Source organism: Lasioglossum baleicum, chromosome 5 (assembly GCF_051020765.1).
Source record: "Lasioglossum baleicum chromosome 5, iyLasBale1, whole genome shotgun sequence".
Taxonomy (NCBI): domain Eukaryota; kingdom Metazoa; phylum Arthropoda; class Insecta; order Hymenoptera; family Halictidae; genus Lasioglossum; species Lasioglossum baleicum.
Window position 1 is genome coordinate 1,861,026 of NC_134933.1, and position 22,147 is coordinate 1,883,172.

At 38.1% G+C, this 22,147-nt stretch overlaps 1 protein-coding gene across 1 annotated transcript; it reads right to left on the reverse strand.

Moving 5' to 3' along the window:
* Nucleotides 1-15,874: 15,874 nt before the first annotated feature.
* LOC143208958 (uncharacterized) lies at nucleotides 15,875-21,449 on the reverse strand. The gene is made up of 6 exons (XM_076423971.1): nucleotides 19,068-21,449; nucleotides 18,714-18,951; nucleotides 18,513-18,614; nucleotides 18,322-18,463; nucleotides 16,294-16,489; nucleotides 15,875-15,961 (listed from the first exon to the last, which is right to left on the reverse strand). The coding sequence occupies exons 1-6, from the start codon at nucleotides 21,447-21,449 to the stop codon at nucleotides 15,875-15,877; spliced, it is 3,147 nt and encodes a 1,048-aa protein (XP_076280086.1).
* Nucleotides 21,450-22,147: the final 698 nt, after the last annotated feature.

Consider the following 22,147-nt stretch of genomic DNA (forward strand, 5'->3'; position numbering starts at 1 on the left):
TATTGAAATATAACGTAAATAAAATATTTTATATTGCATTATCAAGTCTGTACATTATTTTTCTGATTATAAAAATATTCAGTATTACATAATACATCAACAAAGAAGTATCGAAAAAATTGATTTTGATTTTTTAACAACGATACAATTTATACAAAATTCTGAGAAAAATTAAGGACAATTGTTTCAATAATATCGGACTAATGAATTTTTATAAAACTGGTATCTCGAAAAGTTCAATACGAAATATGCATTTTCTTCGAATGTTTCGAGATTTTCAATTTTTTTAAACATGTCTGCATAAACTGAAAAATCTGAAAAAATCTCAATCATGTGTGCTATTAAGTGGAATATTTATAAATTTTTTCGTAATTGTTTATTGAGCATGGCTCGACTAAAAATCAATTTGTGTTGGGGTCCTTCTGGACTACCTTAACTTTAAAGATCAACGAGAAAAATTTTTTAAGAAATACAAAACATATTTTAGGATGAACCATTAAACCCGGTTTTTTGAAAAAAAATTTAGTCCAAATTTCGCTTCGATATCTTTTTTAGATTCAAAGTTATAGCAAAATGTGCACCGCGCCGCGCCGTCCCGGGATTCAAATGCGCGCCGTCTCCAGATCCCGACTTTCCGACTCGTGCTTCCGAAACTTCGGCAACATGAAAATTGGTGAAAATCGAAGGAACGCGTCGCCGACGCGTTCGGTCGAGCAGGTAGTCACACTGACATGGTAGAGGTACGCTTGTGTGTAGCGCGCGTGCAATCGAGCATGCACTCACACGGGCAGAGTAGAAGTACGTTCGTGTGTAGCGCGTGCGCAGCAGAAGCTACGGCGAGGACGGTCCGTCAGAGAGGGGGAACCTGTGCTGGAGGGGAAGCGTCCTCGCGTCCCCGATTCTGGCGTCACTGATCAGGAGTCGTCTCTGAACGCGGGCCCTCTTTTCCCACCCAATCCTCTGATCCCCTCAATTCCCTTCCCACAACCGACACTCCAGGCGCCTCCTCCGCAGGAAAACAGGTGAGAAGCGCAAGTTGCACATTTGTTCTTTTTTAGTAATAATTGTAATAAAATTGTATAGTAGATGGTATCACGTTTGTATTTGTTTTAGTATGATGCTACTGCTGCACCACATTCAGCAGCTAGAACAGAAGCTTGAGTAAGTAATACAATTATAATTAAAATTAATTAATATTAATTTATTAATTTACCAACCTGTGTGTTTTAGGTTCACAATGCAGCAGTCCTGCAACAAGCTGGAGCAGAAGCTCGAGCAGAACTTTCAGTAAGTGATACAATAATAATCAAAATTAATTAATATTAATTTATTAATTTATGTACCTTTGCTTTAGGTCAATGCAGCGGCACTCTCGGAAGCTGGAGCAGAAGCTTGAGTAAGTAATGTAATAGTAATCAAAATTAATTAATATTCATTTATTAATTTGTCTACCTTTGTTTTAGGTCAATGGAGCATTACTCTCGGAAGCTGGAAGAGAAGCTTGAGTAAGTAATGCAATATTAGTAATCAAAATTAATTAATATTCATTTATTAATTTATCTACCTTTGTTTTAGGTCAATGGAGCAGCACTCTCGGAAGCTGGAAGAGAAGCTTGAGTAAGTAATACATGTAGAATCAAAGATATCCTTCGTCTGAATATTCACAAATCTCCGTCCGAGATTTACAAAAACGTCTTACCCTGTCAACCGTCACAATCAAAATCTAATCAATCCACATCAGAAAGCCAAAATCAATAACGGTAACGATGTCGCGTCGTTATTGTTCCTAATCTTTACATTCAGCAGAGTTCACAACGGCATCACCACCCTACATACAACAATAATCAAAATTAATTAATATTAATGTATCAACCTTTGTTTTAGGATGGTAGTGCAGCAAGTAGAGCAGAAGTTGGAGTAAGTAACACATTGTTATATGTAATCGTTAGTATGTAACAATTGTAATTAATGTACAAATTTTTCCACAACCAACAGGGGACTAGGTCGGACAATGGAGGCAGAAAATTTGGGTGAGCGACCCGACTGCCTGCCTCTACAAAATGTAGAGGAGATAGAAAACTTCGAGAGTGCTCCCGTTGAGATCTACCGCAGTGTCGTATGTATATTGCAATATATAAGAACAAGAAGAGTATTGTGTTATTAAGTTTATGAATATAGAAAGTAATGTTTATTTTTTTTCAGGTTGGGTATTTGGTCCATTTGGGGGGGCAATCGGTGAGAGATGCCGTGAAGGTATGTTTCAAGGAGGTACTCTCTGACACAGTGGTAGATATGTACACCTGGACGGGTACCGGCAATAAACGGTCACTTCACAACACGCGCCCAGTGAAGGCCATATACGGTAAGCATTGCACATCTTTCATTTAGCTGAATCTCATTATTAATTCATCGATTAATATATCTATTTAAATGAATGTTACAGAGGCTATAATGCGGTCAACAATGTTCGCAAAACCAAAGAAGACCGAATTCGTAAAAGTCATACAGTCGGTACTAAAAGCGGCAAAAATGCGGATACGTATTTCGTCTGGGATATCGTCTGTCAACACCCTTGCCCTCACATATGCCCGCAATTCGTGGGCAGACCTGGCTGACAGCGGCGACGGCAGCGGTGGCAACGGCGGCAACGACAACGGCAGCGGCGGCACCGACGACGACGAGGACGCGCACGAGTACGAGTACGAGTACTTATACAATGACAACAACGACATGACCCCTCCCTTCGGAATAGAGTGAACTGTGACATGAGAATGCCGTAAGTATATTCTAATAAAAGTAAAATACAAGTACAAGTATATCCACTGTATTGATATGCATGCAAATCAATGTTTATTTTTATTTCGGTTTGTAAAAATTTATTTGTAAATTTGTATATTGTATACATATATAAAAGTATAATATTGTATATACAGGGTGTTTCATCTATAAAACAGGACACCTAAATATCTCTTGCGGTTATTGTGATGCAAAAAATATTTTTACGTAATGTGCATATCGTCAATGGACCAAATATCTGACAAGAATATTTTTTCCCAAAGGTCATTTTTTTCGGAGTTATCAAGGGGTCATCGATGTTTTTTGACACATAACTACATTTTTATTTTATTGCATCGGGTAACTGATCGAAAAATACATACCGATATTTATAAAAACATGACCTTGAGCTTGATCTGAAGGTAAAACTTTAATTTTCGAAGATCAAGGTCATGTTATTATACATATCTGAATGTATTTTTCGATCAGTTACCCGATGCAATAAAATAAAAATGTAGTTATGTGTCAAAAAACATCGATGACCCCTTGATAACTCCGAAAAAAATGACCTTTGGGAAAAAATATTCTTGTCAGATATTTGGTCCATTGACGATATGCACATTACGTAAAAATATTTTTTGCATCACAATAACCGCAAGAGATATTTAGGTGTCCTGTTTTATAGACGAAACACCCTGTATAAAAGATCAATTTGGGGATTTCGGATACGTTCGACGTTCCAATCCGGTTACTATACTTTTCATGAAAAATATAATCCAAAATAGACTGTGAATTTTCATGTGCATGAATATTTTTCCAGATTGGACCACACATGGATATTGGAGTTACCCTGAAGAAGCATGTCGTTCCGACAAAGAGGCGCAGAAGGTAGCAGCAAAAATGAATTTGCTGAGAAAAATATGCGTCGCCGTCCAGACTCAACGACACCAACGATGCGAACACAAATATTCGGATAACTTCTACATTAAAATTTGAACGTTTGTGAGAAGTTGACTAATAAAGAAAAATAGTCAAACTAGATGAAAAAATAATATATTCATTATTTCCTACTTCATTCATTTATTATCTCCTCTGATATTGAGAGTAGTCTAAATTTAAAATTATTAATATTTAAACATTAAAATAAGTGTATAGTAGTCATACAAAAAATATAAATTTTCTTTTCCGTCGAACGACACTTTTTTTCCATAAACACATTTCAATAAATTTCGAAATGTAATGAATTGAAATTGAACTGTAGAGAAAATGCTATGGCAATGCAATTTTTATAGTTTCCATCTCTTGCAATCTATGCAGACAATTTTTATTTCGCATAAAGATCCGCAGTCTAAGAAAAATAACATAAATATGAGAATAAGTAAAATTTGCATGTGCACAAAATGTGCATCTGTGCGTAGTGGGGAGCTGCCGCGCCTGCGCACGACCGTATGCGTTATTCCGAACGACACGCTGATCGTATCGATTGGTGTCGATCGATCTTCTTCCTCGTGCGCTCGATTACTTCGCTGCTGACATATGCCACATCAGTGCGAACTACCCTCACCGACGATGCGGCCCTGTAAAACGATATTAGCCAATCAGATCAGTAGACGCGACGGTACTGCCCTCTTAAACAAATTCAGCTTCGGCCGGCTGGCTGCCTTCAATTTGCCTTCTGCTATTGCCCTCCGCTATTAGACGGCAAAAATAGCTACTAATACGCGCGGAGAATCCCAGGCAAAAATCGAGAATTTGGTTATCAGGGTATTAGCCCAGTCGATAATCGATCCGACGGCGATGGCCTATAGCGCGGCGCGCTGCTAATCGATCATCGATCCTCGCGATGTCGCAAGGATCAGCCAATACGTGGGCTGCGTGGTGGATCGTGCGTCACGATCCTACGACACGCGTGGCCAATCCCAAACATCGTCCACTCGACGCATTTTGTGTCTCATTGAGCACTCGCCAAATGACTTGGATGCTGTTTTACCTTTCCGAACCGCCAAAAAACTTATCAGGGTACGGAAACATTTGCGACAGCCATTTGTCATTCTTCTTCAAAAAGCGCTTTTTATTATTAAAGCTATTTGTCCATCTAAATTTTAAATGACTGCAGAAAGTTGATAATTTCTCATCCAGAATTTCGAGTTGCGTTTCGGTAGCCGACGTTTTTTCCAAAATAACCTCTTTTAGGATTTTGATATTGTTTGGGTCCAAAGGTTTTATCAAAACGTCAAAAAAATCTCTGTTTGTTCTCAACATTTTAATGTGTTGAGGACAAAGGTTACTACAAAAAAAGTAAACTTAAATTATTATACGAATTCTTTTATAATATAACTTATTTAACGGTCATCCCACACTTACAGCGTTTGAACAAGTGCACACTACTTAATTGAATTGTAGTAAAAAGATAATGTAGCATCAGTCTCAATAATTGTGTTTTGAGTAACACGTTATTATTCGTCATATAATTATAGGCTGCGAAAATTATTGTTGTAAGGAAATTACACGTAAAATGTCAAACGATGTTTATTTTCTCGTATTCGTGCGACAACTGAAATGTGGTCTTCAAGACCCGCTTTTATTTCCGAAAACATCTGAAACGGTCATTGCGTTAACGTTGCCTAGGGTACCATGCCGCAAGATATATTGTTAGATTGTCGAAGCCGATTTCTAGGCTACAAAAACTAGGTAACAAAAACCCGAAAAATAAGCTACTATCAACTTTCTGCAGTCATTTAAAATTTAGATGAACAAATAGCTTTAATAATAAAAAGCGCTTTTTGAAGAAGAATGACAAATGGCTGTCGCAAATGTTTCCGTACCCTGATAAGTTTTTTGGTGGTTCGGAAGGTAAAACAGCACCCAAGTCATTTGGCGAGTGCTCAATGAGACACAAATTGCGTCGAGTGGACGAATTAAGAAATTTTTCGAGCGAAGAACTCCTTTTTGCGGCTAAACTCAATTTAAGGAACGAAGGCCAAACGCTTAAGGCGAAAATAATAGAAAAAATTCTTAACAACCCTGAAGATTCTGACGAAATAAGAAAAATGGGCGGTGTACCAAGTACTTATAGTAAATCATGACTTTTTTAAAACCAACAACCTATCTGACAAAAATTAAATTCTATAAATGTAATGAATCAGTGATAACTGATGATATTAACTTAAAAATTATTTTCTGAGGTTCAATAGTATGAATTGTCAACAGAACATGTGTCCGAAAAATTATAGGATATAAAAATACATCCTGTTTTTAGCGAATTTTCTAAATAAATGAGTCATTTTTCCTTATTTCCAACAATTTGAAAAAAAATTTTTTGGTTGGTCAAAAAATTTTTTGACTTCAGATTCGTATTCTATGCTACTGAAAACATGGATATTTAAAATCTCAAGGCGATACAAAAACTGAAAGGGATGCTAAACGCGATGTCCAGCATTACGATACATTCGTCCCACTGTGGTCGGGGACAAAAAGCTAATAAATAGGCTACCGGTCGGTAAAGTGTTAAGTGTCTATCAATAAGTACCTGTATCAAATTTAAACCCGATCGGAGTCAGTTAAGCCAGTATTAAAAGCAGTATTGCTTATTTGGAGGTTCCCGCCACTTTTTAAACCCAAATGCCGATCGCGGTCGGGTGTGGTCGGGTGTGGTCGGGTGTTATCTCAACGAATTTCTCTCACATAATACCAAAGGAAAAAGACCATGAAGCCCGTTTTTTGGCAAATCCTGGCGGACTCTTTAAAAATGAAAAAAGACCATTTTCAAAAAATAAAAAAAATTGCATAGAAAAAAACGAAAAAAAATTTTTTATTGCTTCATAGATGTAGAATAAAAAAAATTCGTCAAAGTTTTTTTTTCTTTCCATTCACGGTTATTGTAATATAAACGTAAGAAAAATATAGAATTTTTTTTCTTCGAATATAAAGCAAATAAAAAAATTTTTTTTTCGATTTGCTATATGTGGATGACGCTTGTCAAGATGGACTAAAGCAAGTATATATGCCACCAAAGTCTTATAATAAACTTCAAATTTTAGTCAATGTCGCGGGTTTTCGTACATTCGTCCCACTGTGGCGCCGCACAGTGAACTTTCGACCAAACTCGATTCAAAATCAAAGAACTTTCGATAGAAATGAGGTAGAGCGATGAAATTTTTTTAAAATTAAAGCTGAAACTTGACAGAATATGGGAAAAATAGGGAGATTATGGTACGAACGTTTTTTAACCTTGAGAAAATTCGTTAACCATGTAGAATTTCAAGAAAATGTGGTTTTTCAGGATTTTTAGGATTTTTTCAGGTTTTGAAAAATCCCCCCCCCCCTGAGGTCATAGACAAATTTTGAGACGAGATTTGAAATCAGCGCGAAAAAATCTGAGGAAAAAGATGTCGCATGTTAAAAAAAAATTTTTTCCGCGCGTGGTAACGGAGAAACCACATTTTCTTGAAATTGTGAAAGTTTAACAAATTTTCTCAAGGTTAAAAAACGTTCGTATTACGATCTCCATAATTATCCCATATTCTGCAGTTTCCGCTTTCATTTAAAAAAAAATGTTATCGCTCTATCTCATTTCTATCGAAAGTTCTTCGATTTTGACACAGAATTCGTCGGTTTTACCCACTGTGCGCCGTCTCACCCCGCTCGTTAAGGATCCCGGCGATCATCTTCCCCGTTTGCCAGGGGCGATCGTGAACGTTTCGCGTTACGTAGGTCTGGGGCCCTGGGATCCTTCGGAAGGTGCGATCCTGCGACTGTGTCAGACGTGTTGCGAGGTGCGCCAATCAGGGAAATTCGGCAGTACGGAAAGGGTGGGGGGAACTAGGAACGATAAGCCGTGTCGATGAAGATCGAGGAATCACTGTCGCGCTGAATTTCGTCTTGGGCAGACGCCCTTCTGAAATTACCGTGATCTCGCCTCGTCTATTCTCGGGAAGTAATCTCGCGTCGCGGGTGGCTTCCGAAGTTGTCCAACCACCAACCATCACGAAGCTAGGGCCGAACGGAGCGAGCATCCAATTCTCTCGAGATCCGGAAAGAATAGCGGCAACGGTAGGTAAGTAAATCTTGTGATTCTTCGACGAACACGTGTTCGTCTCGTCCTCGAATATTTCGCGTGTGCCTCGTGCCTTTTTTTCTCGCGTCCTTCTCGTAAACGCTGTGAATTTTCGCGGGTCTTTCCCTTCAATTTCGTAATCTCGCAAGTCTCCCTCAAGGGTCGCGTCGGAAAGGAATAGTTTTCGATCTCATATTCTGTAACGCGACGAGCGATTAGGCAGCGCGGTAAATCTCGCCTGTGTTTCGCAGCGGCAGCTTACGTGTCCTTCGCGACCGTGCGGTCGCGGATTGTTTATCACACGCGGCGAATTGCGTCTCGTTCGAGGGTATCGCGACAGCTCTCGTAGAATTGCACCGTTCATCCGCGTTTCGCGAAATCTCGTTTCGGCCAGGATTTGATATTGTACCGTCGCGTCGTACCGTAGTCTCGCGATAAATTACCATTGATTAACGCGCTTTGCGAGTGGCCATCTTTCGAAAAGTGTTCAAGGAGCGCGAGCTCCCGGGTCGCGGCCACGTGGCCAAGTAGAGCCCATTTCGCCTTGTTCATTTTCGATCTGTGAAATCCATTCTGCCGTGAGGGCTATCCTCGTTATCTCCTGTATTCGAACTTCTGGCCGTTCGCGTCGTCTTTTTCAATTCGCTCGACCGAGCACGAGACCTTTGTCGCGTTTTGCGTGGTACTTTTCACTACCTGGTGCCAGAGTTGGGCTTTAATCGATTAAAATTTTAATCATGATTGAATGATTAATGTGTACGATTAAAGAAAGAAATCGTCGAAAAATCTGATGATTTAATCAATTGTTGAAGTTAATCGCCTCACGGTCTATCCATAAATTGTAATAAGGAGGGAGAGAGAAACAGAGCGGGGGAGCAGAGAGCGGATGGAGAATTGACACAAATAATAATATATTTCAACAAAAACAAGGTCGTAGCTTTCCAGGAATAATAAATTCAAACATAAAAGCACGTAGCAGAGTTTTTGTTATAGACCAAATGACAATATGTACACCTAAACTCGGTCAGTTTACATTTTTTTCAGTATTCATTAGGAGTGCGCGGGTTCCCGAAATTTACGGGAACCCGACAGTCGAGTCGAGCCGGAGAAAGTCGAGCGAGCTCGAGCGAGTACTCGAGACATCTGAATGTTCGAGTAGCTTGATCGCATCGAGTAGCTTGATCGCATCGGGTAGCTTGATCGCATCGGGTAGCTTGATCGCATCGGGTAGCTTGATCGCATCGGGTAGCTTGATCGCGTCGGATGCTTGATCGTCACGGATAGCCGGAGACATTCGGATTACATTATTACATAGATTAGCCAAACTCGGACGCGATCTTTTTATACTCGTGATTAAACATACGATTCGTAATTCGCACTAATGAGGTCCTAAATTATGTACTCGGTTTTATAAGACGAAATATACAATATATATATATATATATATATATATATATATATATATATATATATTTCGGTTGTGGATTTCGGTTTCGGCTATGGTTCTGATGATTTCGATGATTTTTTATAATGTTATACAAATCAACATTTTGAACAAATAATTACAAAAATTTGTATTATTATGTATTATTAAACTATTATCTATTATTATTCTTTATTTGAACAATTTTTTAAATAAGTAATCTTTTGTAATATTTACAATTTTATTTATATACTCATTATTTAAATACGTATTTATTATTTAAACAATTATTTAAATAAATGTTTATGCTGCAAAATATAATGTATACAAATCCGTTTGTATACTTATTATTTATATAGCTATTTATTATTATTTATTTAAACAATTTTTAAATAAATAAATTTTTATAATGTATAGAAACTTGTTTATTTTACATTATTTGAATTATTGTTTCAATAAGAATTTATTGTCAAAACGATTATTTAAATAAATAAATATCTGTAATATATATATATTTATATAGGGGGAGTTCCCCTAGCCCCGGACAGCACCTAGTATCGGACATTAGCTGTATCTCAATAATCTGAAATGCAACAAAGTCGTTTTAACCGTCAAAACAAAGGAAAGGCTAAAACAAACGACGTGCGGAAATTGCACGTTTCTGTCGCGTGAACAAAGCCATTAAAATCATTCGACTGTTAGCGTTCTTGTAAAAATATTATAAAAGATTACTTATTTAAAAATATTATAAAAGATTACTTATTTAAAAATATTATAAAAGATTACTTATTTAAAAATATTATAAAAGATTACTTATTTAAAAATATTATAAAAGATTACTTATTTAAAAATATTATAAAAGATTACTTATTTAAAAAATTGTTCAAATAAAGAATAATAATAGATAATACTTTAATAATACATAATAATACAAATTTTTGTAATTATTTGTTCAAAATGTTGATTTGTATAACATTATAAAAAATCATCGAAATCATCAGAATCATAGCCGAAACCGAAATCAAATTTAATCACGAGTATAAAAAGATCGCGTCCGAGTTTGGCTAATCTATGTAATAATGTAATCCGAATGTCTCCGGCTATCCGTGACGATCAAGCATCCGACGCGATCAAGCTACCCGATGCGATCAAGCTACCCGATGCGATCAAGCTACCCGATGCGATCAAGCTACCCGATGCGATCAAGCTACTCGATGCGATCAAGCTACCCGATGCGATCAAGCTACTCGATGCGATCAAGCTACTCGAACATTCAGATGTCTCGAGTACTCGCTCGAGCTCGCTCGACTTTCTCCGGCTCGACCCGAACCCGTATATGCGGGAACCCGCGCACCCCTATAATGTATACAAATGTGTGTGTGAGCATGAGAATGAACTTTCTCCTTTAAAGTTCTCCATACATCAAGGCCAAGTGGCGTAAGATTCCCTATTTTCGTTAATAACTTTTTAATAAAGCGTTAAACAACCTATGTTTATATAACCTTTTTTTCTTATTTAGGCCCATAGAATATACCCACAAAGTTTGGCACTTTAAAACCTTGATTACCCTGTACAAAGGTAGTTCGTAATTGTTGTTATTGATCGCAGTAAAACAATTACTCGAAAATCAGATTCTACGACCCAAGAAACCCCTAAATATGTCCTGTTCATAAAAAATAACGTTAACATTACGCTATAAACCAGAGTTAGGCAAAAATTTAATCGTTAATCGCAATTAACAATTAATCTCCTCGTTTAGTCGTTAATTGTGGTTAATGATTAAATACTTATTAATCGTTGATTGCGATTAACGATTATTAATCGTCAATCGGATAATTGATTAATGATTAACTGCTGAAATTTCGAAATGAAATACGTAACAGAACTGTATGAATACTAGGGGTGCGCGGGTTCCCGCATATACGGGTTCGGGTCGAGCCGGAGAAAGTCGAGCGAGCTCGAGCGAGTACTCGAGACATCTGAATGTTCGAGTAGCTTGATCGCATCGAGTAGCTTGATCGCATCGGGTAGCTTGATCGCATCGAGTAGCTTGATCGCATCGGGTAGCTTGATCGCATCGGGTAGCTTGATCGCATCGGGTAGCTTGATCGCATCGGGTAGCTTGATCGCGTCGGATGCTTGATCGTCACGGATAGCCGGAGACATTCGGATTACATTATTACATAGATTAGCCAAACTCGGACGCGATCTTTTTATACTCGTGATTAAATTTGATTTCGGTTTCGGCTATGATTCTGATGATTTCGATGATTTTTTATAATGTTATACAAATCAACATTTTGAACAAATAATTACAAAAATTTGTATTATTATGTATTATTAAAGTATTATCTATTATTATTCTTTATTTGAACAATTTTTTAAATAAGTAATCTTTTATAATATTTTTAAATAAGTAATCTTTTATAATATTTTTAAATAAGTAATCTTTTATAATATTTTTAAATAAGTAATCTTTTATAATATTTTTAAATAAGTAATCTTTTATAATATTTTTAAATAAGTAATCTTTTATAATATTTTTACAAGAACGCTAACAGTCGAATGATTTTAATGGCTTTGTTCACGCGACAGAAACGTGCAATTTCCGCACGTCGTTTGTTTTAGCCTTTCCTTTGTTTTGACGGTTAAAACGACTTTGTTGCATTTCAGATTATTGAGATACAGCTAATGTCCGATACTAGGTGCTGTCCGGGGCTAGGGGAACTCCCCCTATATAAATATATATATATTACAGATATTTATTTATTTAAATAATCGTTTTGACAATAAATTCTTATTGAAACAATAATTCAAATAATGTAAAATAAACAAGTTTCTATACATTATAAAAATTTATTTATTTAAAAATTGTTTAAATAAATAATAATAAATAGCTATATAAATAATAAGTATACAAACGGATTTGTATACATTATATTTTGCAGCATAAACATTTATTTAAATAATTGTTTAAATAATAAATACGTATTTAAATAATGAGTATATAAATAAAATTGTAAATATTACAAAAGATTACTTATTTAAAAAATTGTTCAAATAAAGAATAATAATAGATAATAGTTTAATAATACATAATAATACAAATTTTTGTAATTATTTGTTCAAAATGTTGATTTGTATAACATTATAAAAAATCATCGAAATCATCAGAACCATAGCCGAAACCGAAATCCACAACCGAAATATATATATATATATATATATATATATATATATATATATATATATATATATATATTGTATATTTCGTCTTATAAAACCGAGTACATAATTTAGGACCTCATTAGTGCGAATTACGAATCGTATGTTTAATCACGAGTATAAAAAGATCGCGTCCGAGTTTGGCTAATCTATGTAATAATGTAATCCGAATGTCTCCGGCTATCCGTGACGATCAAGCATCCGACGCGATCAAGCTACCCGATGCGATCAAGCTACCCGATGCGATCAAGCTACCCGATGCGATCAAGCTACCCGATGCGATCAAGCTACTCGATGCGATCAAGCTACTCGAACATTCAGATGTCTCGAGTACTCGCTCGAGCTCGCTCGACTTTCTCCGGCTCGACTCGACTGTCGGGTTCCCGTAAATTTCGGGAACCCGCGCACTCCTAATACATTATAAAAAAGTTATTTAAAAATTTATATCTAAAATTTATTTACAATGACCCACACACAAGTTTTTCACATTACGTGGCGCGCAGTCGAAAATTCGACTTTAGTTCACGTTTTTATCGTTTCGAACCACTGTGCGATGACTCTACAATATTTTGCGTATAAGCGCTCCATTTTCCGGGTCTACCAAATTAACACTATGATTCACAGTTTTGTGAATATAACCATTTTCTTTCATATTTACATAGACCTTCCTGCAATCAGTGTGGACCTATGTTACGTGTTTTTTAATATGCGACGTCAATGTAGTCTCATCGCGTTTATTTCCGGGACATTCTTCCAACCGCGCGATATATCTGCTCTCCTCGCTCTATCATACCTATATTGATAACATATATGTACATCAAGGCCTCGGCCCCCTCAGAAAAATTAAACTATTAGCCATAACAATTGTACCTAATCGATCTCTACCCCGATTCCAGGACCACTGACGAGATACTATTAAAGATTGCCAGCCTCTGTGCTAATCAACATCGCTGAAAGTTCCGTTACCGACGACATACTAATCGGTGGTTCCGCTTGGACCGTTACATGGTGAGAACTGTTTACGTGTTTCATCATTCGATGGAAATCGAGATTATTTACCGTCATTTTTTAATAATTAATTATGTATTCAAGCTAGTTATTTATTTTTTATTCATTTAAATTTATTTTTGAATCGTGTTACCTTCTCGCGATAATTTAATCTTGTATCGTGACAATCAATTGCATTTGAATTCGTGTCGTGCGATAGAAATCAAAGTTGATTTTGATTTTATCTTGAAATTGAATTGTTTATTTATTATTAATTCTGATTGAGTTTCTGACTGTTTGTCAATTGTAATTAATGAATATGCTCATCCTGTTACAGATTCCGCGGGGAAAAAATCCATCGATCGAAGGACCATATTCATTGCCCAGATCGATACTTGACGTTGCTTTCGATAATCGAAAGCGTGATAGCTTCATGGCGTACTTTGTTGTAGCAGAAGAGGACGTGAGCGTGAGTACAACTTGTATTGCAAATTATACTATGTTATTGAACATCTTTATACATATCATCAATGAAAAATTAATAAATAATCAATTTAAATTATTAATTTTCTATTAATTCCGATTTACTCTTCTGTCGCACCGATAATTTGTATTTGAATTCGTGTCATGCGATAGATATCGATTTTATTTAATTTCCGGTAAAATTAATTTTGATTTGATATTCAACTTGAAGTTTTTATTTATTATTAATTCTTATTTAGTTTCCGACTGTTGGTCGACTGAAATTAATAAATTTGTTGTTTCTGTTACAGATTCTGAAGGAAAAGAATCCACGGATACTACTCGATGCTACTCGGTGCCTTCTTCAAGCAGGAGAGGACGCGAGCGTAAGTACAATTAATAAATATTCAACTTTAATTATTTAATTCCTATTGAGATTAAATGGATTTATACTTTCTGTTACAGAGCTCTATGGGTACAAAATATTTTGGACCTATTGTCTAATGCTGTCTGATGATGGATGCCTAATGCTGGATGTCTAATTCAGCCTACCTTGACGACCAAAGACGACATCGATACTGACAATGAGATCGAGAGCAACGTGTTGCGTTGTCTTCAAGGGGGAGAGAATGTGAGTACCAAGACATTTTTACACTTAATCTTTATTATAGAACATTTCCTTTCAAAGTTTTAATGAAAAATTATACATTCTACACGTTCTATTTCGGAAATCATTTAAATAGCATTTAAATTAAAATGTTTTTATATGCCAATGATATTGTACGAATCGATTTTAATATGTTTTTGTTTTATTTTTGTATTTCAGGACTCTAACTCAGCTTCTCATCCTCCCAGCAAGTAGTAAGTGAATAAACAACTGTCTTTTTTATTATTCTACTTCTTGCGTAGATAATTTAGGCGAGTACAGTGACCGTGAGAACGCCAGGCGTTCCCGCGGCCAGTAATTTGTTTCCTAGCTAGGTAGGGTCTTTTTGTACGTAATGTTTTTGTTTTTATAAATCAACGATTTCATAGTTTGGAACAGAATTATTACAGTCACTTTCTATCATTGAGATAATCATTTGTATTTTAAAATTATATTTTGAATTGCTAAGAAGCATTAGATTAGATACCACGTACAAAAAGACGATACGCGACGGATCGATCCTTTAGACAAAGCAAAATTAATTAATTAATTAACCTTTGACGATTACTTTACATTTAGTAGAGTACTTTTTTCATTATTTCGAAAGTTTGCTGTGCCGAAAGGTCGTCCGAGGGTTTTCAAATATATTCATAAAGTATCAGAATAAATAATTTAATAAATGAAGATCTTTATTAGAATTATTTCAGTCTCTTTTTATTTGACTATAGTATTCCATTAGTGTTTCCTCTAATTAAATATTCAACTTGTAAATTAACATTAAATTTTAAATTCAAAGCAGAGTCATTTTTTAAAAATGCAAGAACATTAGCCCGTATGAAATGTAACAGATTCTTTTAGTTAGGATTTTCAGGATATTAAGATTCCCTGTTCGTTGCTCGAATCCTCTCGCGTGCTCAGGTGCTACTCGGAAGGGTGAGAGCAACGGGCACATGGAATATTGTTCATTAATCTTATGTGTAGCGACTGACAATGGTTAGTGTATCGTGCACGACGCATGTTCCACTTCTGTGTGTGTGTGTGTGTGTGTGTTAGGCAGTGGAATTGCGTCGGCTTCTTAAACTAGATTCGGTAGCGCATATTCCCGTTAATCTGTGACATGCTACATGGCTTCTCCTGGAATGTGTGTGCGCGTAGCTTCCTCAATTCATTAAAAATAACATGCAATATTAAAAATTACGCGCGTAATTAAATTCAGGGTTAATTCAGCTGTTATTTCGATTTATCCCGCAATGATTACTAACATTGTCAGTCGATTTCAGGAAAACTGGTACGTAGTACCTTAGAGTGTGCTTGTGATTCGAACGTTAGGGTGTCGGAGGCGTCCCGGGACGCTCTCTCTAGGTGTTAGGCTGTTGCACCCTGGCGTCTGTGTGAAGATCGTGTTGCGAATGTGTTGGAGAGCTTGTCTTTTGCCATTTTTTAAATATAGGGGTAGGTAGGTAGGTAGCTTACCTTTTTGGTGCGACTGTTCATTTTAAGTAGGTAGGAGCCGGTACTGGCTACCGCTTTCTCTTTCGGATAGGCCGCGATTCGCACGGTAGTCAGTCACTGGAAGAGCTCGAAGTTTCGTCTCGAAGCTAAATCAAACGAGGCATGACGTTCGAATTGATGCTTCGTGCTCGATTCTTCCTGCTCGTGTAGCTTTTCGCGGACGCGGACGCGAACGCGCGCAAATCAGGGTTTCGAAACGTTGCGCACCTGCTCGATAGCACCAGCGGAACGATCGGCTTCTCTCGAAACTTGCGATACGTTTCGGAAGTCTTCGATCGTTTTCACTGCGAGCACGTTTAGGGTTTCAGTTGTTTGGTGGACCGCCGAAGAAAAAGAAGAGGCTATATGCTGAAGTGGCTCCGACAAATTGTCGCTCAAGAGGGCAACTGCAATGGCCTCGCATCTTGGGATGCGAAGTCATTTCACTCATTGTCACTGTACTCATCTGTAGAAGTAGTAGTAGTAGTAGAAGTAGTAGATGTAGTTAGTTGCACACATGGGCAGGCCACGCCGCCCCAACGATCAGCGGAGATGGGCACGTCCGCGATTTCCAGTTGCGAAAAAAATCACGCGTGTTGCATTAGTTATTTCTGAACAGAAATCAAAATTAGCGTTGCGCAGATACTCGCGGTTTCCATTAACTCCAATATATGTGTAGATTGTTTAGAGTGTAGCGTTGCGAATGAAATGGTCGCGATTCCTATTACTTTTCATTTTGATTGCTGCTTGAAGCAATATTTAAGATATTCCAATTATTTATAAGAGCTTAAACTTAGCGTAATTCTTTTGCAGAAAATGTAAAGTAGTCTTTCTGTTCGTCGTATTAGCGTGGCGCAGCAAAAGGATCGCGTTTGTGTTCGAGTCATTCGTCATTTCAGGCGCCCATGCTCCAGCTGCAACGAACTACTGAGAAAGTGGTCCATGCAGTTGATACGGCTGCCGGGTGCGGTGTAGGCATTCGCGATTTTGATTAGGATTTAATTATAAGAGTCGCGACCTCCTATTAGAGTAGAGCCAGTAGAGGATTGACATTGCAGAACCAGTCGCGCACGGAGCATCCGACCATTAAATTTCGGGGAGACACTTTAAAATACTTAAGAGTTTTTAATACCGTCAAAATGTGGAGCATACGCCTACCGGACCACTACGTCGAAAAGAAACGTATTGGTACGAATGGTACGTTCTGAGGCCAGGTTGCCGTAAGCAGTTGGCGCAAGAGCACAGTGCACGTTGATACATGTAGGATGGGTTATCAGGAAGAAATAATTGGGAGTACAGGTATCACGAAACTTTATTAAAAAAACGAGTTTATTGAGAAATTACGATACGCGTCCGTCGACGACTCGTCAAAGACTGCCGTTTCGGCCGCGTCTCTCGTAAAATTCCTTTTTGCGTTTTCGGCTTTTTCGATCGTCGTTTATTAGTTCTTCATTTTTCGTTTCGCTGGTCGCTTTTGTCATCACGCACACACATGCATGCACACACGCTCGAACACACGCTCGCACACACACACACACGCTGCGATCAATCATCGATGGATCGCTGTGCACTGTTTTTATTTCCACATCTGGGGGTTCGACGGGGTTCTTCGGTCCCCGAAGATACATCGCTCGCTTGTTTGTTACATTCGTATGGTTTCATATAGTCGGCGGCTGTACTTGTTTTATCATAGGACCTTCGCTGTCCCCAACTCGCGCTACTTCGTAACGATCATTTCTTTTTATTTTGGTAACCGAGTACGGACCTAGATATTTTTGTCTAATTTTTAATGCCGGGCCGAATTGGGTTCTTTTGATAAATACTAAGTCCCCTTCATTATTCTGTCTCGCCGGTTTACAATTTTTATTATATTGGCGCTTATTCTCTTCTCGTATTTTCAGTATATTTTGCTTCGCTGGTATTCTTAATTTATCGCGGTCTTCGTCATACGATTGAATTATTTCCTGTTCTATAAGATTGATGATATCATGGTCTGGTTTGCATTTCATTTTTATGCCGAAGAGAACTTGAAACGGTGACATTCCTATCGCTCTTTGAAATGTGCTATTAATACATTTTTGAACTTTGCCTACGTGTTTGTACCATTGATCTGGGTTGGCTAGTGGTAATTTTGTCAATATCGGAATTATCGTGCGTATTGTTCTTTCGGCTTGTCCGTTTCCCCGTGGAACTCCTGTCGTGATTTGTATCGTTTTTATATTTTCCTCTTCACAATATTTTCGAAATTCTAATGACGTGAACGCGACGCCTCTATCGGAGATGATACGATCCGGATTTCCGAAGATTATCTGTTGATTGTCTAATTTATTAATAACTTCTTTGGCATTTGTTGTTTTCGTCGGATACAACCATGTAAATTTTGAGAATCCATCTGGTACTACGAAAATATTGCGATATGCTTTGCCCTTTGCCGTCATCGGACCTACGTGATCGACATGACATGTATCGGTCAGGGTCATCGTAGGGTCTTGATCCTTTCGGAATTGGCGTTAATTCGCCTTCGCGTTTCCCTAGCTTTTTCTCCGATACTACACATTGAATGCAACAGCTAAGAAATTTCTTTAATTTTTCTTCTAGTGTGGGAATTTAATATTTTGACTCTATCATTTCTTTCATTTTCCGTATACCCACGTGACCGTTTTCGTGCGCGTACCTTATTATTTCTAAGTGCATGCAAGAAGGTACGACAATTAGCTTTTTACCGTTTCTATATTTCATTAATATGTCGTTCTCTACAAAGTAATCGTCGTATTTCTCGCTTTCTAGAATACGCTTGATTATACGCAATCTTTCTTCTTCGCCCACAGGGTAATAGCACGGCACCGAATCCTTCTTGACTCGCGTCGGTGTGTACTTCTGTTTCGGCTTTTGGATCATAGATTCGTAACACCGGATTCGTGGATAAATTTCCGAAAATATCCGGTTAGCCCGAGGAGAGATTGTAATTGTTTTCTATTCGTACGTTCAGGAAATTTTTGTACTGCTTTAATTTTTGCGTTTCCTGAATAAACATTTCCATTTTCTATCTCGTGACCTAAATACTCTATTCGCGTGCGTAGAAATTGACATTTATCCCAGCTGATTGTTAATCTGTTCGCGGCTGCTAGTTTTAATACTTTTGTTAACTTCTCTAGTGCATCTTCATCGTCTGATCCCAGTATTATTATATCGTCGACGTACGTGAAAATTATTTTCTGTTGGACAAGATTACGAAAAATACTATCTATGCATCTTAAAAAACTAGTGGCGCTAACGGAGAGTCCAAATGGTGTCTTTAAAAATTCATATTGTGCATCAGGCGTGACAAAAGCAGTGTATTTTACACTTTCTTTCGCTATTGGTACATGTAAATAACTATTTTTCAAATCGATCACGGAAAATATGCGTGCGTTTCTTAGCTCGTCTATTTTTTCTGCGATGAGGGGCATCGGGAAGTGGTCGCGTTTAATTCTTTTATTTAGTTCCCTATAGTCAATGCAAACTCTATAAGACCCGTTCTTTTTCGGAACGATAACTATTGGACTCGCGTATTCACTTGTACTTGGCTGAATTATCCCTTCCCTAATTAGCCATTCATCGATCTGTTTATCTAAAATTGTTTTTTCTTTGGGCGCTAGCCGTCGCGGTCTTAAATTAACGGGAGTACTATCTTTTAATGTTATAACTGTCTCTATTTTCGTATCGACTTTTTCGGCTAGCTTATACTCGTCAACTAACGTTTTGATTCTACCTTTGTATTGTTCTTTAACGTTTAACTCATCCACTTCAACGCACATAATTTCTCGCAGTTCTTTGAATGTGGCATCTGTGATGTCTGTTGCGTTCCCTTCGTCTGCTTCCGCGGTATTCGTGCTGCTCCCAGAATCCGCAGGCTGCGCTTCGTCTGCGATCGTTGGTATCTTCCGGATTGCAACTATGTTGCCATTGTCCAGTCGCATTTCGACGCCTTCTAGAAAGTCTTGTCCCAAGATTACGTTGTGAGGAATCGACTGCGACGGGACGATGAAAAATTTGATTTCATAGGTGTCGTCGGCGATTTTCACGGTGGATTCGAAGGATCCCATGACCTTCGTCGTTGCGTTGCCGGCGCCCGTGATGCTCATCATCGTCGTCGATAACGGTGGGCTGCCTATCTGTTCGTGCTGATTTTTTTTCATCAGCGAAATGTCACTTCCCGAATCGATTAACGCACGACACTGTATGTCGTTCACCTCGATCGGGTATACTGTTTTAGATCGCGTAACACAATTTACACTCACTGTTTTATTGTCGCGTTCGTTCTTTGCACCATCGCACTTGCTTGCTATATGTCCAAAGTTGTTACATTTAAAACACTTGGGTCCCTTTCCTTTATCGGGGCAATTTTTTGCGTCGTGTTCTGGTAATCCGCACGTATTGCAACGAGGGATTTTGGTTTTACGCGGTGCGTCTCTCTTCTCTTTCGTTTCTACTTTCTTCCCCCTTGTTTTCCTCTCTGACTTCTCCCGCATTTTGTCGTATAATTCCAGGTTTTTTCTAATTTCTGTCAATGTACGCGATCGATAAAGAATCGATTTGTTGTATTCACTGTCCTGTATGCCGTTGATTATGTATTCTATGAGAGCGTCGTCTTTGATATCGCCCTCGCTGGCTATCTCGCGCATCGCGTAGACGTATTGACGACTCGTTTCGTGGGATAATCTTTTCCGTCGGAACAATCGTGAGTGGATCGTTGCACTGTTCGTTTCTTTTACGAATTCGTCCTTTAGTCTTTTCCGCAAATCTTTCCACGAGAGAATGCCTCTTTCCGCCGCTATGAATTGTTTTGCAGAACCTTTCAGCATCCGTTTAGCGTAGATCAGTTTCTGCAGCTCGTTCCACTCCAGTAACATGCTTAGATCTTCAAAGTCTGCGATCCACTTTATGATGGGTAATTTGTCGTCGCCCGTGAAATATGCCATCGCGTTTTCGACGTCCTTGATTGTAAACAGACTGGGGTTGGTGATTGGCGATTTTTTGGCGGGTTTTCTTGGTTTTTGGTCGCGTTTTTCGCGTTGTTCGCGTTGTTCGCGTTCGTCGCCTTCATTGTCTCCGTCGTCTTCGTTGTCTTCGTATTCGTCTGGTTCTTCACTTTCGCTCTCTTCTTCCTGTCTTATGTGATCCTTTAATCTTTCTTGTAATTCGCTTTTCTTTCCTGTTGAGTTTACGTTCATTTCCTTCAGTTTTTCGCGAAGCTCGGCTACCTTCATTTTCATACTATCTTCTGCTGTTGTTGTTGAATTTGAACCTTTTTCGTTTCCGACATTAGCTACCGTTCTCTCATTGTCGCTGAAGAACTCTTCTTCCGACGTTATGCTCGTTTCTCCTGTGTTAGCTTTCTTCATTTTCAAAATTTCGCGTTTTCTTTTTACTTTTGTATCTCGGTTTCTCTAATTCCACCGGCTAACGCTCACTTTATCACTTTCACTTTGGTTTTTTGTTTTACGCGCTGCACTGTAATTTTATGCGGACACAACCGAGTTAACTTTACTTTCACGTTTATATTTCCGACTATTTCTTCTGATTCCCGCGGCTGAGCCCCCAAATGTAGGATGGGTTATCAGGGAGAAATAATTGGGAGTACAGGGATCACGAAACTTTATAAAAAAAACGAGTTTATTGAGAAATTACGATACGCGTCCGTCGACGACTCGTCAAAGACTGCCGTTTCGGCCGCGTCTCTCGTTCAATTCCTTTTCGCGTTTTCGGCTTTTTCGATCGTCGTTTATTAGTTCTTCATTTTTCGTTTCGCTCGTCGCTTTTGTCAACACGCACACACATATATACATGCATACACGCTCGCACACACACACACGCTGCGATCAAGCATCGATGGATCGCTGTGCGCTGTTTTTATTTCCACATACATTCAACTCCCGGCGCGGAGGTGTGCCTTAACACACGATTCGTTTGCCGTCCCAGCAGTGGAACAAGTGTTTCTCCTGTCGTATGCACGACAATGCCATGGTGACCATTAGCATCTAATGCGAGCCATGGTGTTGGAACGTGACTTACGATGGTGGAGATCACTGTAGTTTACCTG

Bases quoted from the DNA above. Each gene is read 5' to 3' on its own strand.
- LOC143208958 (XM_076423971.1), bottom strand. From the start codon at position 21,449: ATGAAGAAAGCTAACACAGGAGAAACGAGCATAACGTCGGAAGAAGAG. The intron at 18,615-18,713 runs GTATACGGAAAA...TTCAATGTGTAG, and splicing joins GCACGAAAACGGTCACGTGG to TATCGGAGAAAAAGCTAGGG. The intron at 16,490-18,321 runs GTCATTAGAATT...TCGCATCCCAAG, and splicing joins GATAGAGGCGTCGCGTTCAC to ATGCGAGGCCATTGCAGTTG.